Consider the following 20,326-nt stretch of genomic DNA (forward strand, 5'->3'; position numbering starts at 1 on the left):
CCCATAATGCACTAAGGTTGTAGTGACAACTTTTAGCCACCAGGGGGGAGCCAAGCACACAATAGAAGGAGAAGCAGATTATTTTTTTTTTTTTTACTTTCACTTTAGGAAATAGCGCAGCCCGCAAGGGAAAAAAAAAAAAAAAAGGGCACGATGGAGGAACACTGCTCCCAGAGACTGCCCGATACAGTAAGGAGTGGAATGGAGGTAGAGAGAGACGGAGCCAGGAGACTGGCAGCATGATGAGGCCGCGCCTTCCGGCCGTTGCAGGGACCGGGCAGAGGGTCTAACTGGATAAAATGGCCGGTTCCTCCCCCGACAGGGAAGCGCCAGGCTGGGGGACCCAAGACCTGCTGCCCCAAGAAGATTAACACTGGGGCAGGAGCAGAGGGTCTCTGGTCGGCAGATGAAAGAAACGCGGCCAGGACACTGCGCCTGGCCACAACATAAGAGCGGCAAGCGGGACGATTGCGCCCCCACCGGGGAAGTGGACAGCTGCGTGGGACCAGAGACACGCTGCCCTAGAAGACTGACACTGTAGCAGGAATTCACTAGTAAGAAAATGCAGACAGGGCGTGCCTGGCCGCAAGGCAGTGGAGACATGCGTGGCCCAAAGAGGGAAGGCTAGCTAAAATGTATTAAAGCATACCTGTCAGATCCCACACACAAAAAGGTTATATATATATATATATATATAACTCAGTACCTCATCCTGGTCATGTACATGTAATTTTTATGTCTCTATGGCTGATATTTCACTTAAAAAATTGCATATTACTGCTGCTGTACTTTCCATCTTGTCAAAGAGGGGGCGTGTCCCTTTCTTGCCTGCACTGTGATGACTCATCCCCTTCCCTCACTCTGCTGACTCACTGCTCTTGGGAGCCAGGCAGCCCTGTTCTGTAACCCTTTCCTCTCGGGATTTATGCTGTACACACACAAACTGATTATTGGAGATTGCCTGTACTCTACCACCAAAGGCAATACGGTGAGTGTATAACTTACATCTTCCTATGTCATTCATGTGAGTCATCCTTAGGAAATCCTGTAAAGTTGGGACTTGTAGTTTTGGAATAGCTGGAGGTAAAAAGTGTTTGGATAACTTTTTTGCAGCAGGGTTTCCCTTCAGCTGTGTGCCTACAGCTTTTGCATAACTACAACTCCCAAAATACCCAGACATCCTTACATCCTTTGACTGTCCAGGCATGCTTGGAGTTGTAGTTTTACAACAGCTGGGGGCACGTTTGATAAAACTGTTACAGCAGTGTTGCTGCAGGCTTTCTTCCCCCTTCAGCCTGGTCAATAAACCATCTCTTGTCCATGACTCTTGGACACACTCATGTTGTGGGACACATCAGTCTCCCAGGAGGTATGGGGACCTCTAGTGGTGGGATATTCAAAGGCAATTTTCTTTAATAAAATGTTAACTTTTTTAAAGAATTCTATTACAAAAACTATTGTTTTGCCAAGATGTACAACATAAAAACCTTTTTATATTTGACAATGCCCATTTAAGTGCAGTCAGCTCCATGGACTTCTACGGCAGTGGTATCCAAGTTTTGCTGAAGCAAAACTACAACTCCCAGCATAAGCCTTAGGCTGTCCGGGCATGCTGGAAGTTGTAGTTTTACATTATCTAGAGACAATATTGTTGGGAAACACTGTTCTATGGTAACAACGTCCCAGCGCCATACAACTACAGTATATTACAGTTAGTTAATGAAGACATTGGTTTGCAGAGATTAAATAAATGACCAAACTTCTATTACGAACTTGGGATTTTATTGTACAGTATTAATTTAAGTGAACAAATATCTCAAGGGGCATCTCACATCGTATAGATAGGACAGTCCATAGTGGAAAAGTACAGATAAATAACACAGGTGTTCAGTCTTGGTCTTCATCCCAGTCCTTCTTGCCTGTCGGTGCCTTGGGGCCTCCCGCTGGTTTTGCCATGATGATCTGATGAGAAGGAGGGTAGTAAAAATACCTAAGTTAATACCTATATCTATTGTCCTGCATGTAACACTATATAAGACTTACAAGGCACTGCTGTTCCCCAACCAGGGTGCCTTCATTTGTTGCTAAACTTCAACTGCCAGCATGCTGGTAGTTGTAGTTTTACAACAGCTGGAGGCACCCTGGTTGGGGAACACTACCATACAGGGATGCCTCAACCTATGACCTGTAACTCCAGAACTTACCTGTTATAGATAATTAATGGAGGGCAGGAATATGCGAAGTCAGGGCCCGCAGCTGTATTCATCCTAAGTAATAACCTCTTTCATGGCAGTGCTTCCCAACCAGTGCGCCTTCAACAGTTGCAAAACTACAACTCCCAGCATGCCCGGTCAACAAAAGGCTGTATAAGCATACTGGGAGTTGTAGTTTTTCAACAGTTTGAGGCACCCTGGCTGTGACACCCATTCACCATAAACAAATTCCAGTAAAGTCAGCTTCGATTCTGTGCTATCTTAAACCACACATCCACACCTCAACCCCCTCCTGCTGCCTTCACTTCAAAAACATTTCTCAAATTTTCTCTTTCCTCAAACTATTTGTAGATCCTCCCCTCTGCTGCCCGACCCATCCATCCTCCCCTCTGCTGCCCGACCCATCCATCCATCCATCCTCCCCTCTGCTGCCCGACCCATCCATCCATCCTCCCCTCTGCTGCCCGACCCATCCATCCATCCATCCTCCCCTCTGCTGCCCGACCCATCCATCCATCCTCCCCTCTGCTGCCCGACCCATCCATCCATCCATCCTCCCCTCTGCTGCCCGACCCATCCATCCATCCTCCCCTCTGCTGCCCGACCCATCCATCCATCCTCCCCTCTGCTGCCCGACCCATCCATCCATCCTCCCCTCTGCTGCCCGACCCATCCATCCATCCTCCCCTCTGCTGCCCGACCCATCCATCCATCCTCCCCTCTGCTGCCCGACCCATCCATCCATCCTCCCCTCTGCTGCCCGACCCATCCATCCATCCTCCCCTCTGCTGCCCGACCCATCCATCCATCCTCCCCTCTGCTGCCCGACCCATCCATCCATCCTCCCCTCTGCTGCCCGACCCATCCATCCATCCTCCCCTCTGCTGCCCGACCCATCCATCCATCCATCCTCCCCTCTGCTGCCCGACCCATCCATCCATCCATCCTCCCCTCTGCTGCCCGACCCATCCATCCATCCTCCCCTCTGCTGCCCGACCCATCCATCCATCCTCCCCTCTGCTGCCCGACCCATCCATCCATCCTCCCCTCTGCTGCCCGACCCATCCATCCATCCTCCCCTCTGCTGCCCGACCCATCCATCCATCCTCCCCTCTGCTGCCCGACCCATCCATCCATCCTCCCCTCTGCTGCCCGACCCATCCATCCATCCTCCCCTCTGCTGCCCGACCCATCCATCCATCCTCCCCTCTGCTGCCCGACCCATCCATCCATCCTCCCCTCTGCTGCCCGACCCATCCATCCATCCTCCCCTCTGCTGCCCGACCCATCCATCCATCCTCCCCTCTGCTGCCCGACCCATCCATCCATCCTCCCCTCTGCTGCCCGACCCATCCATCTATCCTCCCCTCTGCTGCCCGACCCATCCATCCATCCTCCCCTCTGCTGCCCGACCCATCCATCCTCCCCTCTGCTGCCCGACCCATCCATCCATCCTCCCCTCTGCTGCCCGACCCATCCATCCATCCTCCCCTCTGCTGCCCGACCCATCCATCCATCCTCCCCTCTGCTGCCCGACCCATCCATCCATCCTCCCCTCTGCTGCCCGACCCATCCATCCATCCTCCCCTCTGCTGCCCGACCCATCCATCCATCCTCCCCTCTGCTGCCCGACCCATCCATCCATCCTCCCCTCTGTTGCCCGACCCATCCATCCTCCCCTCTGTTGCCCGACCCATCCATCCACCCCTCTGTTGCCCGACCCATCCATCCATCCTCCCCTCTGCTGCCCGACCCATCCATCCATCCTCCCCTCTGCTGCCCGACCCATCCATCCCCTATAAAAGTTCAGCAGAATTCCTGACTGCAGAAATTCTGCAGTGTAACCATACCCTAACTTCTCATAGATGACCAGCTGTCTCCCTCCCCTTGTAGATTGTAAGCAGTCACGGTCCCTACCATAGACATGAATGGAGGGGGCGTGGTGTGACATCTCCGTTTCCGGAGCAGCACCCAGCACAGAATGCCAACAGGTGCAAACTTGCGCCCCATGCAAAATCGCTTCTGCTCCTCCCCTCAGCTCTCTGAAGACTTCCAAAGCTAGAGCTGGGTGGGAGGGCAGAGCGAAGACAGAGCAGGGGGAGAGAGGACATACACGCCTCCATCATCTCCGCCTTTCCTTGGAGAATGCAGGTTTGCGCGGCCATAGCTATGGCAGAGCAGGTGGAGAGAGGAGGTCGTCATATGTACATCCTCTCTCCCCCTGCTCTGCCTTAGCTATGCCCGTGCAAACCAGAGTTTTCCCCCAAAAACACTTCTGGAAATCATCCCCACTCCTGGATGTAATTTAGACAGCTGTGAAAATCTACGTCCAGGGGGCTGTGTGTGAGCAGGGCTGTGCACCTCCATCAGGAGGAGAGGGGATTCCCGCAGCCCCCTGGATGGAGATTTTCACAGCTGACAAAAAGTACGTCCAGGGACAGAATCTAAGTCCCTCCTCCTGAGGGAGAGGCAAGAAGGGGGACGGTGTACAGGGCTGAGGGAGGCCCAGAACTGTATCCTGCTTAGCTCCGCCTTCCCCCTCCCCCTCCCCTCACTGTTCGTTTGGAAATATCCGGATAGCTGAGGGGAGGGGGCCGACACAAAATTGCATGGCGCAAAGTTTTGCACCTCACACCAGGTACTGCACAGAGATCGCGGGGGGTCCCCAGAGGTGGTACACCTGCGATCAGACATCAGACAAGATGTCTAAGGCCAGAATACCCCTTTAATGACAGTCTAGTGACTTGATATCAATGCCCAGGTATCATTACGGATGTACAATTAATCAGTCTAAAAATCCTTCATGCAGTGCACAGTGTAATATCCAGCTGTAGCTGCACTACAACTTCCAGCAAAGAACACTTGTATTAGAACTTAAAAGGGGTTCTGCAGAATTAGAGAATCATAGCTGCTTTCTTCCTGCACCCCCCCCCTCCCCCCCCCTTTTTAGTAAGTGTGCGGTATTGCAGCAAAGTTGTAAAAACACACACAACCTGAGGACAGGGGTGGCACTGTTTTTTTTTTGGAAGTAAGCAGTTATGATTTAAAAAAGCCATAATAATGCCATTACATGTGTGTGAGGTTATAAAACATGGCTGCTTGCCACCAGAAACTCTTGTCTAGGGGCCATGTCTGGTATTACAGTACAAAAGCTGCAATACCAGACACAGCCTGTGCACAAAAAGTGGCATTGTTCTGGAAGCAGCTTTATTTTTTTATATACAACCTCTCTAGAAACACCCTAAAGTTCTTACAGTAGTTATCCAAAATTAGAAAAACAGAGCTCATTTCTTCCAAAAACAGCACCACCCCTGTCCCCAGGTTGTGTGTGGTATTACAGCTCAGTTCCATTGAAGTTAATGTAGCCAAGTTGTAATACCACTCATATCCTGAGGAGAGGAGTGGTGCTGTTTTTGGAGGAAGTCATCTGGTTTTCATTTTCCTGGATAACCCCTTTAATATTGGTTATTGAACATCAGAGACACAGCAGGCGGTTAGTAAGTGAGCGAGTGCTGTCATGCAGTGTGTAGTCCGTGCATTGCATACAATAAGGCACCTGCTCTTTACAAGAGACCTAAAATGTCTCTGGCTCATCCTGCCAGTCATCTTTATCCCAGTGTCCTTGCTGTTTTGGGGCTCTCGGTCCACCCGCTGCTTTGGCCATAATAATCTATAAAGGTTTTATACACAGTTCAGTATAAAAAAACATAACTCAGGGTGAACAGCCTTCTACAAAGCAAGAGTCATGTCACACACACCAGAGTCTTACAACAAATACTTCATGATACAGATAAATTCTAAACTCAATAAAAAGCTTATACAGTGACCCCCCCGACCTACGATGGCCCCGACATACGATCATTTCAACATACGATGGCCTCTCAGAGGCAGCATCAACATACGATGCTTTTGTATGTCGGGGCCAACGCATAAACGGCTATCCGGCAGCGCAGACTGCTTCAGCTGCCACCGGATAGCAGTTTACGGTGCCCCGTGTGGTCTGATGACGATCACTTACCTGTCCTCGGGGCTCCGGCGCATCCTCTTCAGGATCCCCTGCATCGTCGGTGCTCTCCATCGTCGTCATCCAATAGGAGCGGCGTGCGTAGCGACGTGATGGCGGCGACAGAGAGTGCGGATGCCGGGGAAGCAGAGACCTTGCCGGGGACGCGGCGACAGCGATGGACAGCGACATCCTGGGCAGCGGTGACTAGCAGTGACGGTCCGGAGCGGCGGGGACAGGTGAGTACAACTTCCTCTAAGGCTGGGTTCACACCACGTTTTCTTAAATACGGTTCCCGTATACGGTTTGGAGGAGGGGGCGAGGCCTAATCGCAGCGCCCGCACTCAGCCGTATTCGGGAACCGTATTTAATGCATGTCTATAAGCCGTGGTCGACCACGTTTTTGCCTGCGGTCGAGAAACCGCATACGGCCGAAAACGAAGCCGACCGGAGGCTGCGGTTGACTCCGGTCGGCTCACAGACTTGCATTAAATACGGTTCCCGAATACAGCCGAGTGCGGGCGCCGCGATTGAGCCCCGCCCCCCTCCTCCAAACCATATACGGGAACCGTATTTAAGAAAACGTGGAGTGAACCCAGCCTAACAGTGGTCTACAACCTGCGGACCTCCAGATGTTGCAAAACTACAACACCCAGCATGCCCGGACAGCCGTTGGCTGTCCGGGCATGCTGGGTGTTGTAGTTTTGCAACATCTGGAGGTCCGCAGGTTGTAGACCACTGTCCTATACTTTACATTGCACGGGTCCCTCAACATGCGATGGTTTCAACAAACTATGGTCCGTTTGGAACCGATTACCATCATATGTTGAGGGACCACTGTATAAAGATTAGGGAAAGCCATCCCTAAAAAGGGATTGTAAAAGATTGGAACAGAACAAAAAAAAAAATATATAAAAATTGTAAAAATAATAATATTCAAGAAACAGCGCCCTCTTGTGCTGTGTCTGGTTTTGCAGCACAGACCCATTCAAGTAAACAGGGCAGCGCTGCAACACCAAACATGACTTAAAGGAGATATCCCATGCAGCAAAGAAAAAAAAAATACCTAGCCATTCCATAGTATATTCACCTACCACCTCTCTGACATGTTTGTGATTTTTTTTCCGCCCCCCATTCACCGGCTATTCAGCTCATAAATTCCAGTTACTTCCTGGTTATGGTGGCTATGCCTGTGATCTCAAAGACTACATTTCCCTGCATGCACTGCTCACATTTCCTGCTCTCAGCTGCCTGAGCAGAGAGCTGGTTACCACCCCTAACTTATGTTAGTCCCTCCCACAGCTCTGCTAGCTCACTCCCACATAACACTGAGCTCCAATCATAGCCCTATACAGCAGGGTGGCCACGAGGAAACAAAATGTAATCTCAGTGCTCAGAGAGAGGGACCCTGGAGTTGAAGCTGCAGTTTTACACTGTAAAATCACTCCCTCCCCCTCCTCCTCTCAATGAAACAGCTTTACAGTGGCACAATCACCTCCTCCCTCCTCTGCCCTGCACTCCTCTCTCCCCAGTGCTCAGTGTGACAATTCTACTCTCCCTCCCCTCCATTCTCAGTGTGACAGGTCTACGCTGGCAGCTCCCTCCCCTCCCCCCTCTCCTCCGTTCTCAGTGTAAAAACATTAGCAAGGAGAGGGGAGAGAACTATGATCTGAATCAGCCGACATATAGGCAGTGCTGCTCAGCCAATCACTGCAGAACAGAGGGAGGACAGTGTGAATATTCATCAGATGGGAGGGGCTAAGGCCGAGCACAGGATCTCTCTGCAGCACAGGGGTTTTCTGGGTAATTGTCACGTCACGGCCCCTGGATGCTGCTGATAACAGTCTGAATAGGGGGTCAAAAGTCATGAAAACCTGGAACAGCTGAATTTCCTGTCAGACAGAAGAATGCAGATAAAGCTTGTTTCTAAGCAGCACTGGTAATGGAAGTGATTTACAAACCTGTATAACTTTACCTTCTGCACTAAAAGCTGAACAATTGTTTACTGTGAGACTTGTCCTTTAAGGACAAGTGTGTGTGTGTTTTTTTTTTTTTTTTTTTTAAACAACCCTATAAAATGGGCCAGGATTGCTCCTTCTAGTGCGTGTGGGGCCAATCCTAACAGAGGGACCGGGTGCCGGACTGAAGGTAGGTATGTTAGTCAGAGACCCCGCATCTGTCTCCTGTTTACCCGCACTATAACCATGTGTACTGGGTTTAGTGTGGGTGAACGGGATGACCATTTTCCTTTAATGACGAGTGTCAGTGAGGACCTCATGTTCGACTTTTGCCAAAGGCTTCACAAAGTCTGGAGCCATTCCTGTTGACACATGACCAAAAAAAAAATAAAATAAAAAGTGTATCAGGACTTCCCTAACAAGAACCTATTCTCACAGTCTAATTCCAGGGCTTCATAGCAGAGATGAGCAAAGTTACAGGGATTTGATTCGTCACAAACTTCTCGGCTCGGCGGTTGCTGACTTTATCCTGCATAAATTAGTTCAGCTTTCAGGTGCTCCGGTGGGCTGGAAAAGGTGAAAGTCCCCAACGCACTGGAGCACCGGAAAGCTGAACTAATTTATGCAGGATAAAGTCAGCAACCGCCGAGAAGTTTGTGACGAATCGAATCACTAACTTCACTCATCTCTACTTCATAGTCTACAATCCTTCTTGGACCGACTTCCGTTTCAGCAGAAAGGTGTCAGGGGGCGCAGTGATCAGACGCTCCATCATGGCGGCCTGCATTCGTCTACAGCTCGAGCCACAACACAACATATTACTCCATTACCATTTTCCATTAAAAGGGGTACTCCGCTGCCCAGCGCTTGGAGAAAAAAAAATGTTCCGAATGCTTATAGCTGGGAGGTGGTAACGTCATTGCCCCGCCCCCTCATGACATCACCCCCCCTCAATGCAAGTCTATGGGAGGGGGCGTGACAGCAGTCACGCCCCCTCCCATAGACTTGCATTGAGGGGGCAGGGCGTGACACCATGAGTGGGCGGGGCTATGACGTCACAAGCTCCTAGCATTCGGAACATTTTGTTCCAAACACTGAGCAGCGGAGTACCCCTTTAACTACATTGTATCCTGGCACCACTTACCTGATCTACTCGCAGGACAGTGACGGCAGCGTTGGTGGCCAGCTTGATACCCCAGTATTTTACAAGGTAGGTATCTAAGATATTGCTCTCCAGCATGTCCTTCACTGCGGCGCTCTCAGCCTGTAGGGGATTGGAGAAGATGATCAGTAAATGCATTGCATTATGGGAGTCCTGCCTCCAGCGTATTACCCAAAAAGCATGGCTCATGCTGGCTATAGACATAACATAGCTATCGGCAAAACTGGCATCTGGCTGACAGCCATCATTGCTATTACCAATACATCACCACCAGGAGAGCCTGGCAGCGGCTGTTCCCTTCTCCCCATTTAGAATGCATGTTCTGCTGAGCGTCCATGTGTTTCTACACATACACACCTTGATGAGCGTGCATACAAATGCTCCCTATACTGAGTGTGCATTTGTTCTGAATGGGGAGAAGGGAGTCAGCCGCTGCCAGGTTCCTCTAGCAGCAACATATCTCGTGTTCCAGGCTGCTGAAATCCAAAATGCCCCTCAGTTTTCCATTAAACGGGTACTCCGGTGGAAAACTATTTTCTTTTCTTCTAATCAACTGGTGACAGAAAGTTAAACAGATTCGTAAATTACTTCTATTTATAAATCTTAATCCTTCCAGTACTTATCAACTGCTCCAGTAATTTCTTTCCTGTTTGACCACAGTGCTCTCTGCTGACACCTCTGTCCATGTCCAGTACTGTCCAGAGCAGGAGCAAATCCACATAGCAAACCTATCCTGCTCTGGACGGTTCCTGACATGGACAGAGGTGTCAGCAGAGAGCACTGTGGTCAGACTGGGAAGAAATTCAAAAAGAAAAGAACTTCCTGTGGAGCATACAGCAGCTGATAAGTAATGGAAGGATTAAGATTGCTAGATAAAAGTAATTTACAAATCTGTTTAACTTTCAGGCACCAGTTGAAAGTAAAAATAATAATTTGCTTTCCACCAGAGTGCCCCCTTTAAATAGGAAAGTACAATAGACTGCACTTCCCTAAACAGATAGCCACCACTAAACACTACGAGGTGCGTCAAAAGATAACGCATGCCACTGTTTAGGACTTGACCGCCGTGTGCACAAAGCCCTACATATCATTACTACAGTGTTTCCCATCCAGAGTGCCTCCAGCTGTTGCAAAACTATAATTCCAAGCATGCCCAGACAGCCTTTGGCTGTCCGGGCATGCTGAGAGAGTTGTAGTTTTGCAACAGCTGGAGGCACACTGGTTGGGAAAACACTGCATTACTGGATGTCCACAGCCATGTCCACAGTTACCTCTATGTCAAAGCCAATATTCTTGTTTCCCTCTTGATGCATTGCATACAGCTTAGAGATCACTTCGTTGGCTTTGACCCCGGAATTTTCAGCCAGAGCCCTCGGTACGGCCTCAAAAGCTTCGGCAAACTTTTTGATGGCGTATTGGTCGAGTCCTGGACACGTCTGGGAAAAAAAACAAAAAAACGAAGCGCAATGTGAGTAAATATGTACTCTACGTAGGGGCAAACATTACCAAACGCGTCTAACGGAGGAACCTTACCTCTCCATAGGAAGTAATCTGCTTGGCCAAATCAATTTCGGTGGCTCCGCCTCCTGGAACAAGGCGCTTGTCCTTTATAAAAAAATAAATAAATGGACAAGAATACTTGTTAGTATTAGTAATGTCAGTGTTAACCCTTGACGTGTATTCTTGAGCATCCTATGGGAGCACAAGCTTCCATTTGTTATTGTGCTGCCTATGGACTCCAGGAAATTAACCCCTTAAGGACCAGGCCATTTTACACCTTAGGACCAGAGCGTTTTTTTGAACATCTGACCACTGTCACTTTAAACATTAATAACTCTGGAATGCTTTTATTTATCATTCTGATTCAGAGATTGTTTTTTCGTGACATATTCTACTTTATGTTATTGGTAAAATTTTGTCAATACTTGCATCGTTTCTTAGTGAAAAATTCCAAAATTTGATGAAAAAATTGAAAATTTTGCATTCTTCTAACTTTGAAGCTCTCTGCTTGTAAGGAAAATGGATATTCCAAATCATTTTTTTTTTTATTCACATATACAATATGTCCACTTTATGTTGGCATCATAAAATTTATGAGTTTTTACTTTTGGAAGACACCAGAGGGCATCAAAGTTCAGCAGCAATTTTCCAATTTTTCACAAAATTTCCAAAATCACAATTTTTCAGGGACCAGTTCAGGTTTGAAGTGGATTTGAAGGGTCTTCATATTAGAAACACCCCATAAATGACCCCATTATAAAAACTGCACCCCCCAAAGTATTCAAAATGACATTCAGTAAGTGTGTTAACCCTTTAGGTGTTTCACAGGAATAGCAGCAAAGTGAAGGAGAAAATTCACAATCTTCATTTTTTACACTCGCATGTTCTTGTAGACCCAATTTTTGAATTTTTACAAGGGGTAAAAGGAGAAAATTTATACTTATATTTGTAGCCCAATTTCTCTCGAGTAAGCACATACCTCATATGTCTATTTAAAGTGTTCGGCGGGCGCAGTAGAGGGCTCAGAAGGGAAGGAGCGACAAGGGGATTTTGGAGAGTACGTTTTTCTGAAATGGTTTTTGGGGGGCATGTTGCATTTAGGAAGCCCCTATGGTGCCAGAACAGGAAAAAAAAAAACACATGGCATACCATTTTGGAAACTAGACCCCTTGAGGAACGTAACAAGGAATTAAGCGAGCCTTAATACCCGACAGGTGTTTCACGACTTTTGCATATGTAAAAAAATGTAAAAAAAATTTCACTAAAATGTGTGTTTCCCCCCAAATTTCACATTTATGCAAGGGTTAATAGCAGAAAATACCCCCCAAAATTTGTAACCCCATCTCTTCTGAGTATGGAGGTACCCCATAAGTTGACCTGAAGTGCACTATGGGCGAACTACAATGCTCAGAAGAGAAGGAGTCATATTTGGCTTTTTGAGAGCAAATTTAGCTCGGGGGCATGTCGCATTTAGGAAGCCCCTATGGTGCCAGGACAGCAAAAAATACCCACATGGCATACCATTTTGGAAACTAGACCCCTTGAGGAACGTAACAAGGGGTACAGTGAGCATTTGCCCCCCACTGGTGTCTGTCAGATCTTTGGAACAGTGGGCTGTACACAATTTTTAATTTGCACAGCCCACTGTTCCAAAGATCTGTCAGACACCAGTGGGGGGTAAATTCTCACTGCACCCCTCATTACATTACAGTGAGGGGTGTAGTTTCCGAAATGGGGTCACATGTGGGGTTTTGTTTTTTCAAAACCGCTGTAACAATCAGCCACCCCTGTGCAAATCACCTCAAATGTACATGGCGCACTCTCCCTTCTGGGCCTTGTTGTGCGCCCCCAGAGCACATTGCGCCCACATATGGGGTATCTCCGTAGTCGGGAGAAATTGCATTACAAATTTTGGGGGGCTTTTTTCCCTTTTACCTCTTGTCAAAATGAAAAGTATGGGGCAACACCAGCATGTGAGTGTAAAAAATTTATTTTTTTACACTAACATGCTGGTGTAGACCCCAACTTCACCTTTTCATAAGGGGTGAAAGGAGAAAAAGCCCCCCAAAATTTGTTAGGCTATTTCTCCCGAGTACGGCGATACCCCATATGTGACCCTAAACTGTAGCCTTGAAATACGACAGGGCTCCAAAGTGAGAGCACCATGTGCATTTGAGGCCTGAATTAGGGATTTGCATAGGGGTATTCTACGCCAGTGATTCCCAAACAGGGTGCCTCCAGCTGTTGCAAAACTTCCAGCATGCCTGGACAGTCAACGGCTGTCCGGCAATACTGGGAGTTGTTGTTTTGCAACAGCTGGAGGCTCCATTTTGGAAACAGAGGCGTACCAGACGTTTTTCATTTTTATTGGAGAGGTGAGGGGGGCTGTCTAGGGGTATTTGTATATGTAGTGTTTTTTACTTTTTATTTTATTTTGTGTTAGTGTAGTGTTTTTAGGGTACAGTCACATGGGCGGGGGATTACAGCAAGTTTCCAGCTGCGAGTTTGAGCTGCCGCGCAAAATTTGCTGCATTGCAAACTTGCAGCCTGATACTCACTGCAAGCCCCCTGCCCATGTGAATGTACCCTGTACATTCACAGGGGGGGGGGGGGGACCTCCAGCTGTTGCAAAACTACAACTCCCAGCATGCACAGTCTAAGTGCATGCTTGGAGTTGTAGTTTTGCAACATGTGGAGGACTACAGTTTGCAGACCACTAATACAGTGGTTTCCAATCTGTGCCCTTCCAGATGTTGCAAAACTACAACTCCCAGTATGCCAAAACTGTCCAGGCATGCTGGGAGTTTTAGTTCTGCAACATCTGAAGGGCCAGATGTTACAGAACTACAACTCCCAGCATGCCTGGACAGTAAGGGCATGCTGAGAATGTGTAGTTTTGCAACATCTGGAAGGGCACAGTGGTCTCCAAACTGTGAACCTCCAGATGTTGCAAAACTACAACTCCCAGCATGCCCAGACGCCAAGGGCTGTCTGGGCATGCTTGGAGTTGTAGTATACAGGGTCCAAATACAGCAATGCATGTCGCTTTACGACGACGTGCATTGCTGTAAAGGGCCCGACCGCGGCTGAAGATCAACTCACCTGTCGCCGCCGCCGCTGTCTTCACCGCCGGGATCCGGGTCTTCAGGGACGAGGTAAGTACCGGGGCCGGGCCCCAGCACTCCCCCGTCCCCCGCAGCGTCCTCCGGTCTTCCTCCCGTCCTGTCCGGACTTTCAGGGGCCGGGCAGGGCGGGAGGAAGTAACCACCCCCCCCTGCGATTGGTCGGTTAACTAACCGACGGATCGCAGGGGATCGGAGGAGGTGGCAGGCTTGCCACCTCGCTCCTATTCTTTAGCATGGTCCTGGCTGTCTGTGACAGCCGGGATCATGCAAAATTACCGGGCGATCGGGTCCCAGAGACCCGATCAGCCCGGTATCGCCGCAGATCGCAAGGGCGATTTCCCATGCGATTTGCGGCGATCGCCGACATGGGGGGCCTACATGGCCCCCCTCGGAGTTTGCCCTGGATGCCTGCTGAAGGATTTCAGCAGGCATCCAGATCCGATCTCTGCCCGGCGAGCGGCAGGGACCGGAAAAGGCCATGACGTCGTGGGACGTCATTGGTCCTTAAGGCCCAGGGTGCCATGACGTCCCAGGACGTCATTCGTCCTTAAGAGGTTAAAACTTTAACAAAATTTTTGTTGTTTCAAAAAAAAAAAAAAAAAAAAAAAAAAACAGAATGCCTCCAGCTATTGCAAAACTACAACTCCCAGCATGACCGGACAGCCTTCGGCTGTCCGGGCATGCTGGGAGTTGTAGTTTTACAACAGCTCGAGGCACACTGTGCTGTAGTGGGGACTGCAATGGTGGTCAACATATACATACATTATGCTATTTTTTTCTTAGTAGGTTAGTTGCTCCTTGTCTATATTTCTCCTACTCACCCTTGTGAGAACTTTAAAAGTGTTGACTGCATCGTCCACCGCGCGCTCCACATCATCCATCAGGTTGTCCGTAGACCCTCGGATGACTATGGTCGCGATGGCTCCATCTTCTTTTTCTATGAGGAAAAAAAAAAAGGGAAAAATCCAAATTACTATATAAAGTCTCAAGAGGAAAAAAAATTAAAAATTAAAAAAATTAAAAAAATTAAAATGGGGTTTTCTGATTATTCTAGAAAACATGGAAAACTCTGGATTGTTTGCATGTGATACCTACCATGCTTAAATACGACAACTTGCGTGTCCCCGACTTCAGATAAGTATACACTGTCACAGTGTCCCATTTCTTCTGGCGTGGGTGAAGTCTATAAAGAGGTAAAATACATATTCCCACAAGGGGGTTAAAATAGCTGATCTTTGGGATAGGCTACTAGATGCTGACCAGTGGGGTGCAGACAACCGGAATCTCTACTGTTTGATGCTGCTCATTACACGGTAAACGGGGCACAAAGTCATATGCAGTTCATTGTGTAGTGGTGGCCCTGGGGTACTGCAGCTCAGCTCATTCATCACAGTTACGTTGGTGCGCTCAGCCCGCCTCTGAACTTTACTGCACACACAGGGCTGCGGCAGGGAATTTGACGCAGTGTACTTGACACTGAGAAGTCTGCCTCATATGCTCTATGAGCAGACACACAAAGCTTTCCCCGTCGCAGCCCTGTGTGTGCAGCAAGGTTCAGAGGTGGGCCGAGCAGACAGACATAACTGACACTCGGCCCACCTCCAAACCTTACTGCACACACAGGGCTGTGGCAGGGGAAGGTCTGTGTGTCTGCTCATAGCACATGCACAGCGCAATTCCCACAATGTCAAATATGCTCCATTTGCGCTGTGTTGACACTACCCTTACACTTCTTGCTATCTCGATCAGCATATATGTTTCTTCACTCCCCATTTAGGCTTCATTTTTTGCAGAAGGTCCACCCAGAAAATTTTTCGAGCACATTTCCCCAAACGAATTGACATGCCAACGGTTTCTGCGTAGGCCGGAATGATGAGGAGGGCTACGACACCAATATGTACCACCATCCCATTTCATCCTACCCCAAGACAGAAAACACATGTCTAACGAATGAGCCTCCAGCTGTTTCTGCGTAGGCTGGAATGATGAGGAGGGCTACGACACTAGTATCATGTACCACCATACCATCTCATCCTACCCTAAGACAGAAAACCATGTCTAACGAATGAGCCTCCAGCTGTTTCTGCGTAGGCTGGAATGATGAGGAGGGCTACGACACTAGTATCATGCACCACCATACCATCTCATCCTACCTTAAGACAGAAAACCATGTCTAACAAATGAGCCTCCAGCTGTTGCAAAACTACAACTCCTAGCATGCCAGACAGCCAAAGGCTGTCTGGCATGCTGGGAGTTGTGGTTTTGCAACAGCTGGAGGCACCCTGGTTGGAAAACACTGCTTTAAGCTTCCCTTCTAAGTCTCAATCTAGTAAAGAAAAACACTCACCAGCCTGGGCAGAGCTGTTGCACCAACGGTTTTACACAGTCTTCTTAGATCCCACTTAGAATTTAACCTTAAAAGAATAAAATGAAATTAGAAAAACAAGCACATTAAAGCCTAAAGCGTACGAACTCGAATAACTGTCCATATACACAAATATACCAGTCGGAGGGGCTCACCTGACCACCATAAGGTTGTATTTATTTGCATAATGTAGAGCCATGTCTGCAACTTTGCCACCTGTGACCACAATGTTGGCTCCGACGTCAGCCAACGCTTTTACTTGCTCCTCCATGAGGGTCTCTTCTCCTTTGCTGAAGTCCATCAGCTCCTTTGCGTTGTTTATCAGCACTGTACCCTAGAAATTAAACAAACAGATCTATAAATTCAATGATTGGTTTTGGACCCCCACTACTTAAAAAGGGTAAGAGGTCTCCCAAGCATTCTCCAAAGATCGTAGTGGAGAGACACAAGTCGATGTTTAGCAAGGGCGTCCAGGTAGAGTCCTTTTTTAACCCCCTGAAACCATGTGTCATGCTAGAGCCTGTATACCAATGGTCTCCAGCTTTAAAGGGGTAATCCGGTAGAAAACTTTTTTTTTTTTTCCTTTAAATCAAATACCGTATTGAAATGTGTAAAATATATTTATTAGGGTCCCATCCTAAATGAGGCCACCACCCCGTGGTGGATGGGGGACACGTTTTTGATCAAAAGGTGCGCCAAGAGCCTAAATTTTTTGACCAATGTGTGCTGCTGCAATCTTTTTTGTATATACACAAATATATTATATTATAATAAATATGATATTATATATTATAATAAATATGATATTATATATTATAATAAATATGATATTATATATTATAATAAATATGATATTATATATTATAATAAATATGATATTATATATTATAATAAATATGATAAATATGATATTATATATTATAATATATATTTTTTTTTTACATGGGAGTCAACGGGAACCGTACAGAACCGTATGTGCGTACGGTTCCATCCGGTTTGCACCATACGGTTTTTGACTTTGCACAGTTTTATTCTTGTAATTTCAATCAAACGAGTGAAACTTTATTCATAATGGAGTGAAAAGTTAAAAACGTATATGTTTGTTTTTTTCTTAAAAAACGGATACAACTGGACATCATTTTTCAACCTAATACGGATGAAAATTTGTACACACGTTTTGATACAGTTTAGTCAGGTTTTGAGGAATCCTTTTATTATTATTTTTTTTATTTTTTTATCAAAAACCTGATATGAGAACTGTATTGCAAAAACATGATGTGAACTCAGCCTAAGACATGGCTGGGGCTGGATGACAAACGTATTTGCACTCTACACAACAACACTAGTTTGTCAGCTGCAGCCTACAGGGACGTCGCCCCTGCCGCCTCTAATGTTCACTCTCCAGGACAGTCCCTATGACCCTGGCTGCAGTCACATGCGCACACACACTCTAGTCTTCTCCGTATGGGACGGCCACCTGCGCACTACTCCTCTTTCTCCTCCTCTTCTTCTTTCGGCACTGCCAGCCAATCACATGGATTAGCGCTCAGCCTATCAGGGCAGTGAGACGATATTCACTCAGCCCTGATCGCTCGTTCCACAGAAATCCAATATCAGGACTGAGACCATATTCGCTCAGCCCTGTAGTGCCCGCAGTGAACTTAGTTTATGCAGCGGGCCGCAAATTGTCGTTCCGTGGGCCGCGAGTTTGAGACCCCTGTTCTAGTGTTTCACAACCATACCGCCTCCAGGCACGTGAGACAACTAGAGATGAGCGAACTTACAGTAAATTTGATTCGTCACAAACTTCTCGGCTCGGCAGTTGATGACTTTTCCTTCGTAAATTAGTTCAGCTTTCAGGTGCTCCGGTGGGCTGGAAAAAAGGTGGATACATTCCTAGGAAAGAGTCTCCTAGGAATGTATCCACCTTTTCCAGCCCACCGGAGCACCTGTAAGCTGAACTCATTTACGCAGGCTAAGTCATCAACTGCCGAGCCGAGAAGTTCGTGACGAATAGAATTTACAGTAAGTTCGCTCATCTCTAGAGACAACAAACACCACAACACATACCCCGTATAATGGTGTAGACCAGGGTTTCCCAACCAGGGTGCCTCCAGCTTTTGCAAAACTACAACTCCCAGCATGCCCGGACAGCTTTCAGCTGTCCGGGCATGCTGGGAGTTGTAGTTTTGCAACAGCTGGAGGCACCCTGGTTGGGAAACCTTGTAGGATTGACAGTCTACATACCTTGGTTTCTGTGACCCTCCCATCTAGAGGACAGGAATAGACTGCAATTTTGGCATCTTTCACCGACGTGACGTTCCCCTCAGTCTCCTTCTTGAACACCATACCGTGCAGAACCGACGACGCACCGACACCAGATCCCTGCAAGGAAAGTTACCAGCTTAGTGCACACATTTTACAGAATAAGTCCCCTGGAGTTCTGTGTACAAAACATTAAATTATAATGGGGATAATATGGAGATGGACTCACCAGGATTTTGCAGACTCTGATGTTATCAACATTGAAATGTCCAGATTCACCAAGGATGGAGACTAGATAATATCATAAGAAATAAAGTTATATGACAGTTTTAGGGAAAACGTTCGCTCTCGGCATTGACATATCTCCATGGCTTACCGCAGGCCTGGGCGATGAGTTTGGACAGGAAGTCCTCATTGCCGTATTGCTTGCTCATGATGGCGGTTCGCAGGAGGGAGGCGGCTTCGTCCACATCACGTAGGTTCTTGGCGGAGCTGCACGCCAGGTCAGGGAGGATCTCCAGAGCTTTCCTACAGGCCTTTTCATATCCTTCAATAACCTAGACAGACAAGGTGACCTGAATGAAACCACTGGTGTGTACATAAAAACATCACATCCAAAGGAACAGACAACTTGAGCAGGTTAAAGGGGTTATCCAGGATTAGAAAAAAAGATTTTTTTGTACTCACCGTAAAGTCTTGGTCACCTTCATTGGGGGACACAGAGACCATGGGTATTATGCTGCAGCACCATGGTCTCTGTTTTCCCTTAATGAGGTGACCGAGAAACATAGCTGCTTTTTTCTAAAAACAACGCCTGCTCAGTTTGCATGCAGTATTGCAACTCTGATTAAAGGGGTACTCCGCCGCTTAGACATCTTATCCCCTATCCAAAGGATAGGGGATAAGATGCCTGATCACGGGGGTCCCGCTGGGGACCCCCATGATCTTGCACGCCGCACCCAGTTTATAATCGGTCCCCGGAGCTGTCACGCCCTCTCCCATAGGCTTGCATTGAGGGGGGGGGGGGGGGGGGGGGGGGGGGGGGGCGCGGAGCATGACGTCACAACACTCCGGCCCCGTGATCAACAGTAATCAGACCCGGAGCGAACACGCTCCGGGGACCGATTATAAACGGGGTGCGGCGTGCAAGATGACGGGGTCCCCAGCGACGGAACCCCCGCTATCAGGCATCTTATCCCTTATCCTTTGGATAGGGGATAAGATGTCTAAGCGGCGGAGTACCCCTTTAAAGGGGTACTCCGGTGGAAAACTTTTTTTTTTTTTAATCAACTGGTGCCAGAAAGGTAAACAGATTTGTAAATTACTTCTATTAAAAATGTTTTACCCTTCCAGTACTTATTAGCAGCTGTATTCTACAGAGGAAATTCTTTTCTTTTTGAATTTCTTTTTTTGTCTTGTCCACAGTGCTCTGCTATCAGGAACTGTCCAGAGCAGGAGAAAATCTCCATAGCGAACCTATGCTGCTCTGGACAGTTCCTGACATGGACAGAGGTGTCAGCAGAGAGCACAGTGGACAAGACAAAAAAGAAATTCAAAAAGAACAGAATTTCCTCTGTAGCATACAGCTGCTAATAAGTACTGGAAGAGTAAAGATTTTTTTTTTTCTTTATAGAAGCGATTTACAAATCTGCTTAACTTTCTGGCACCAGTTCACAAAAAAAAAATAAAAAAATAAATAAGTTTTCCACTGGAGTACCCCTTTAAGCTTCAACAC

At 47.6% G+C, this 20,326-nt stretch overlaps 1 protein-coding gene across 1 annotated transcript in view; it reads right to left on the reverse strand.

Annotated features, from left to right (window-relative positions):
* Positions 1-1,760: 1,760 nt before the first annotated feature.
* CCT8 (chaperonin containing TCP1 subunit 8) overlaps positions 1,761-20,326 on the reverse strand; it is a 27,001-nt gene continuing 8,435 nt past the window's right edge. The window contains exons 5-15 of the mRNA XM_056559523.1: positions 18,968-19,148; positions 18,821-18,882; positions 18,574-18,711; positions 16,482-16,660; positions 16,309-16,375; positions 15,057-15,144; positions 14,783-14,898; positions 10,870-10,941; positions 10,608-10,772; positions 9,319-9,438; positions 1,761-1,962 (exon numbers count right to left, since the gene is read on the reverse strand). Of these exons, the coding sequence (XP_056415498.1) occupies positions 1,888-1,962; positions 9,319-9,438; positions 10,608-10,772; positions 10,870-10,941; positions 14,783-14,898; positions 15,057-15,144; positions 16,309-16,375; positions 16,482-16,660; positions 18,574-18,711; positions 18,821-18,882; positions 18,968-19,148 (1,263 nt within the window). The 3' untranslated portion in view covers positions 1,761-1,887. The remainder of the gene's footprint in view (positions 1,963-9,318; positions 9,439-10,607; positions 10,773-10,869; positions 10,942-14,782; positions 14,899-15,056; positions 15,145-16,308; positions 16,376-16,481; positions 16,661-18,573; positions 18,712-18,820; positions 18,883-18,967; positions 19,149-20,326) is intronic.

This window comes from Hyla sarda, chromosome 2 (genome assembly GCF_029499605.1).
Source record: "Hyla sarda isolate aHylSar1 chromosome 2, aHylSar1.hap1, whole genome shotgun sequence".
NCBI lineage: Eukaryota > Metazoa > Chordata > Amphibia > Anura > Hylidae > Hyla > Hyla sarda.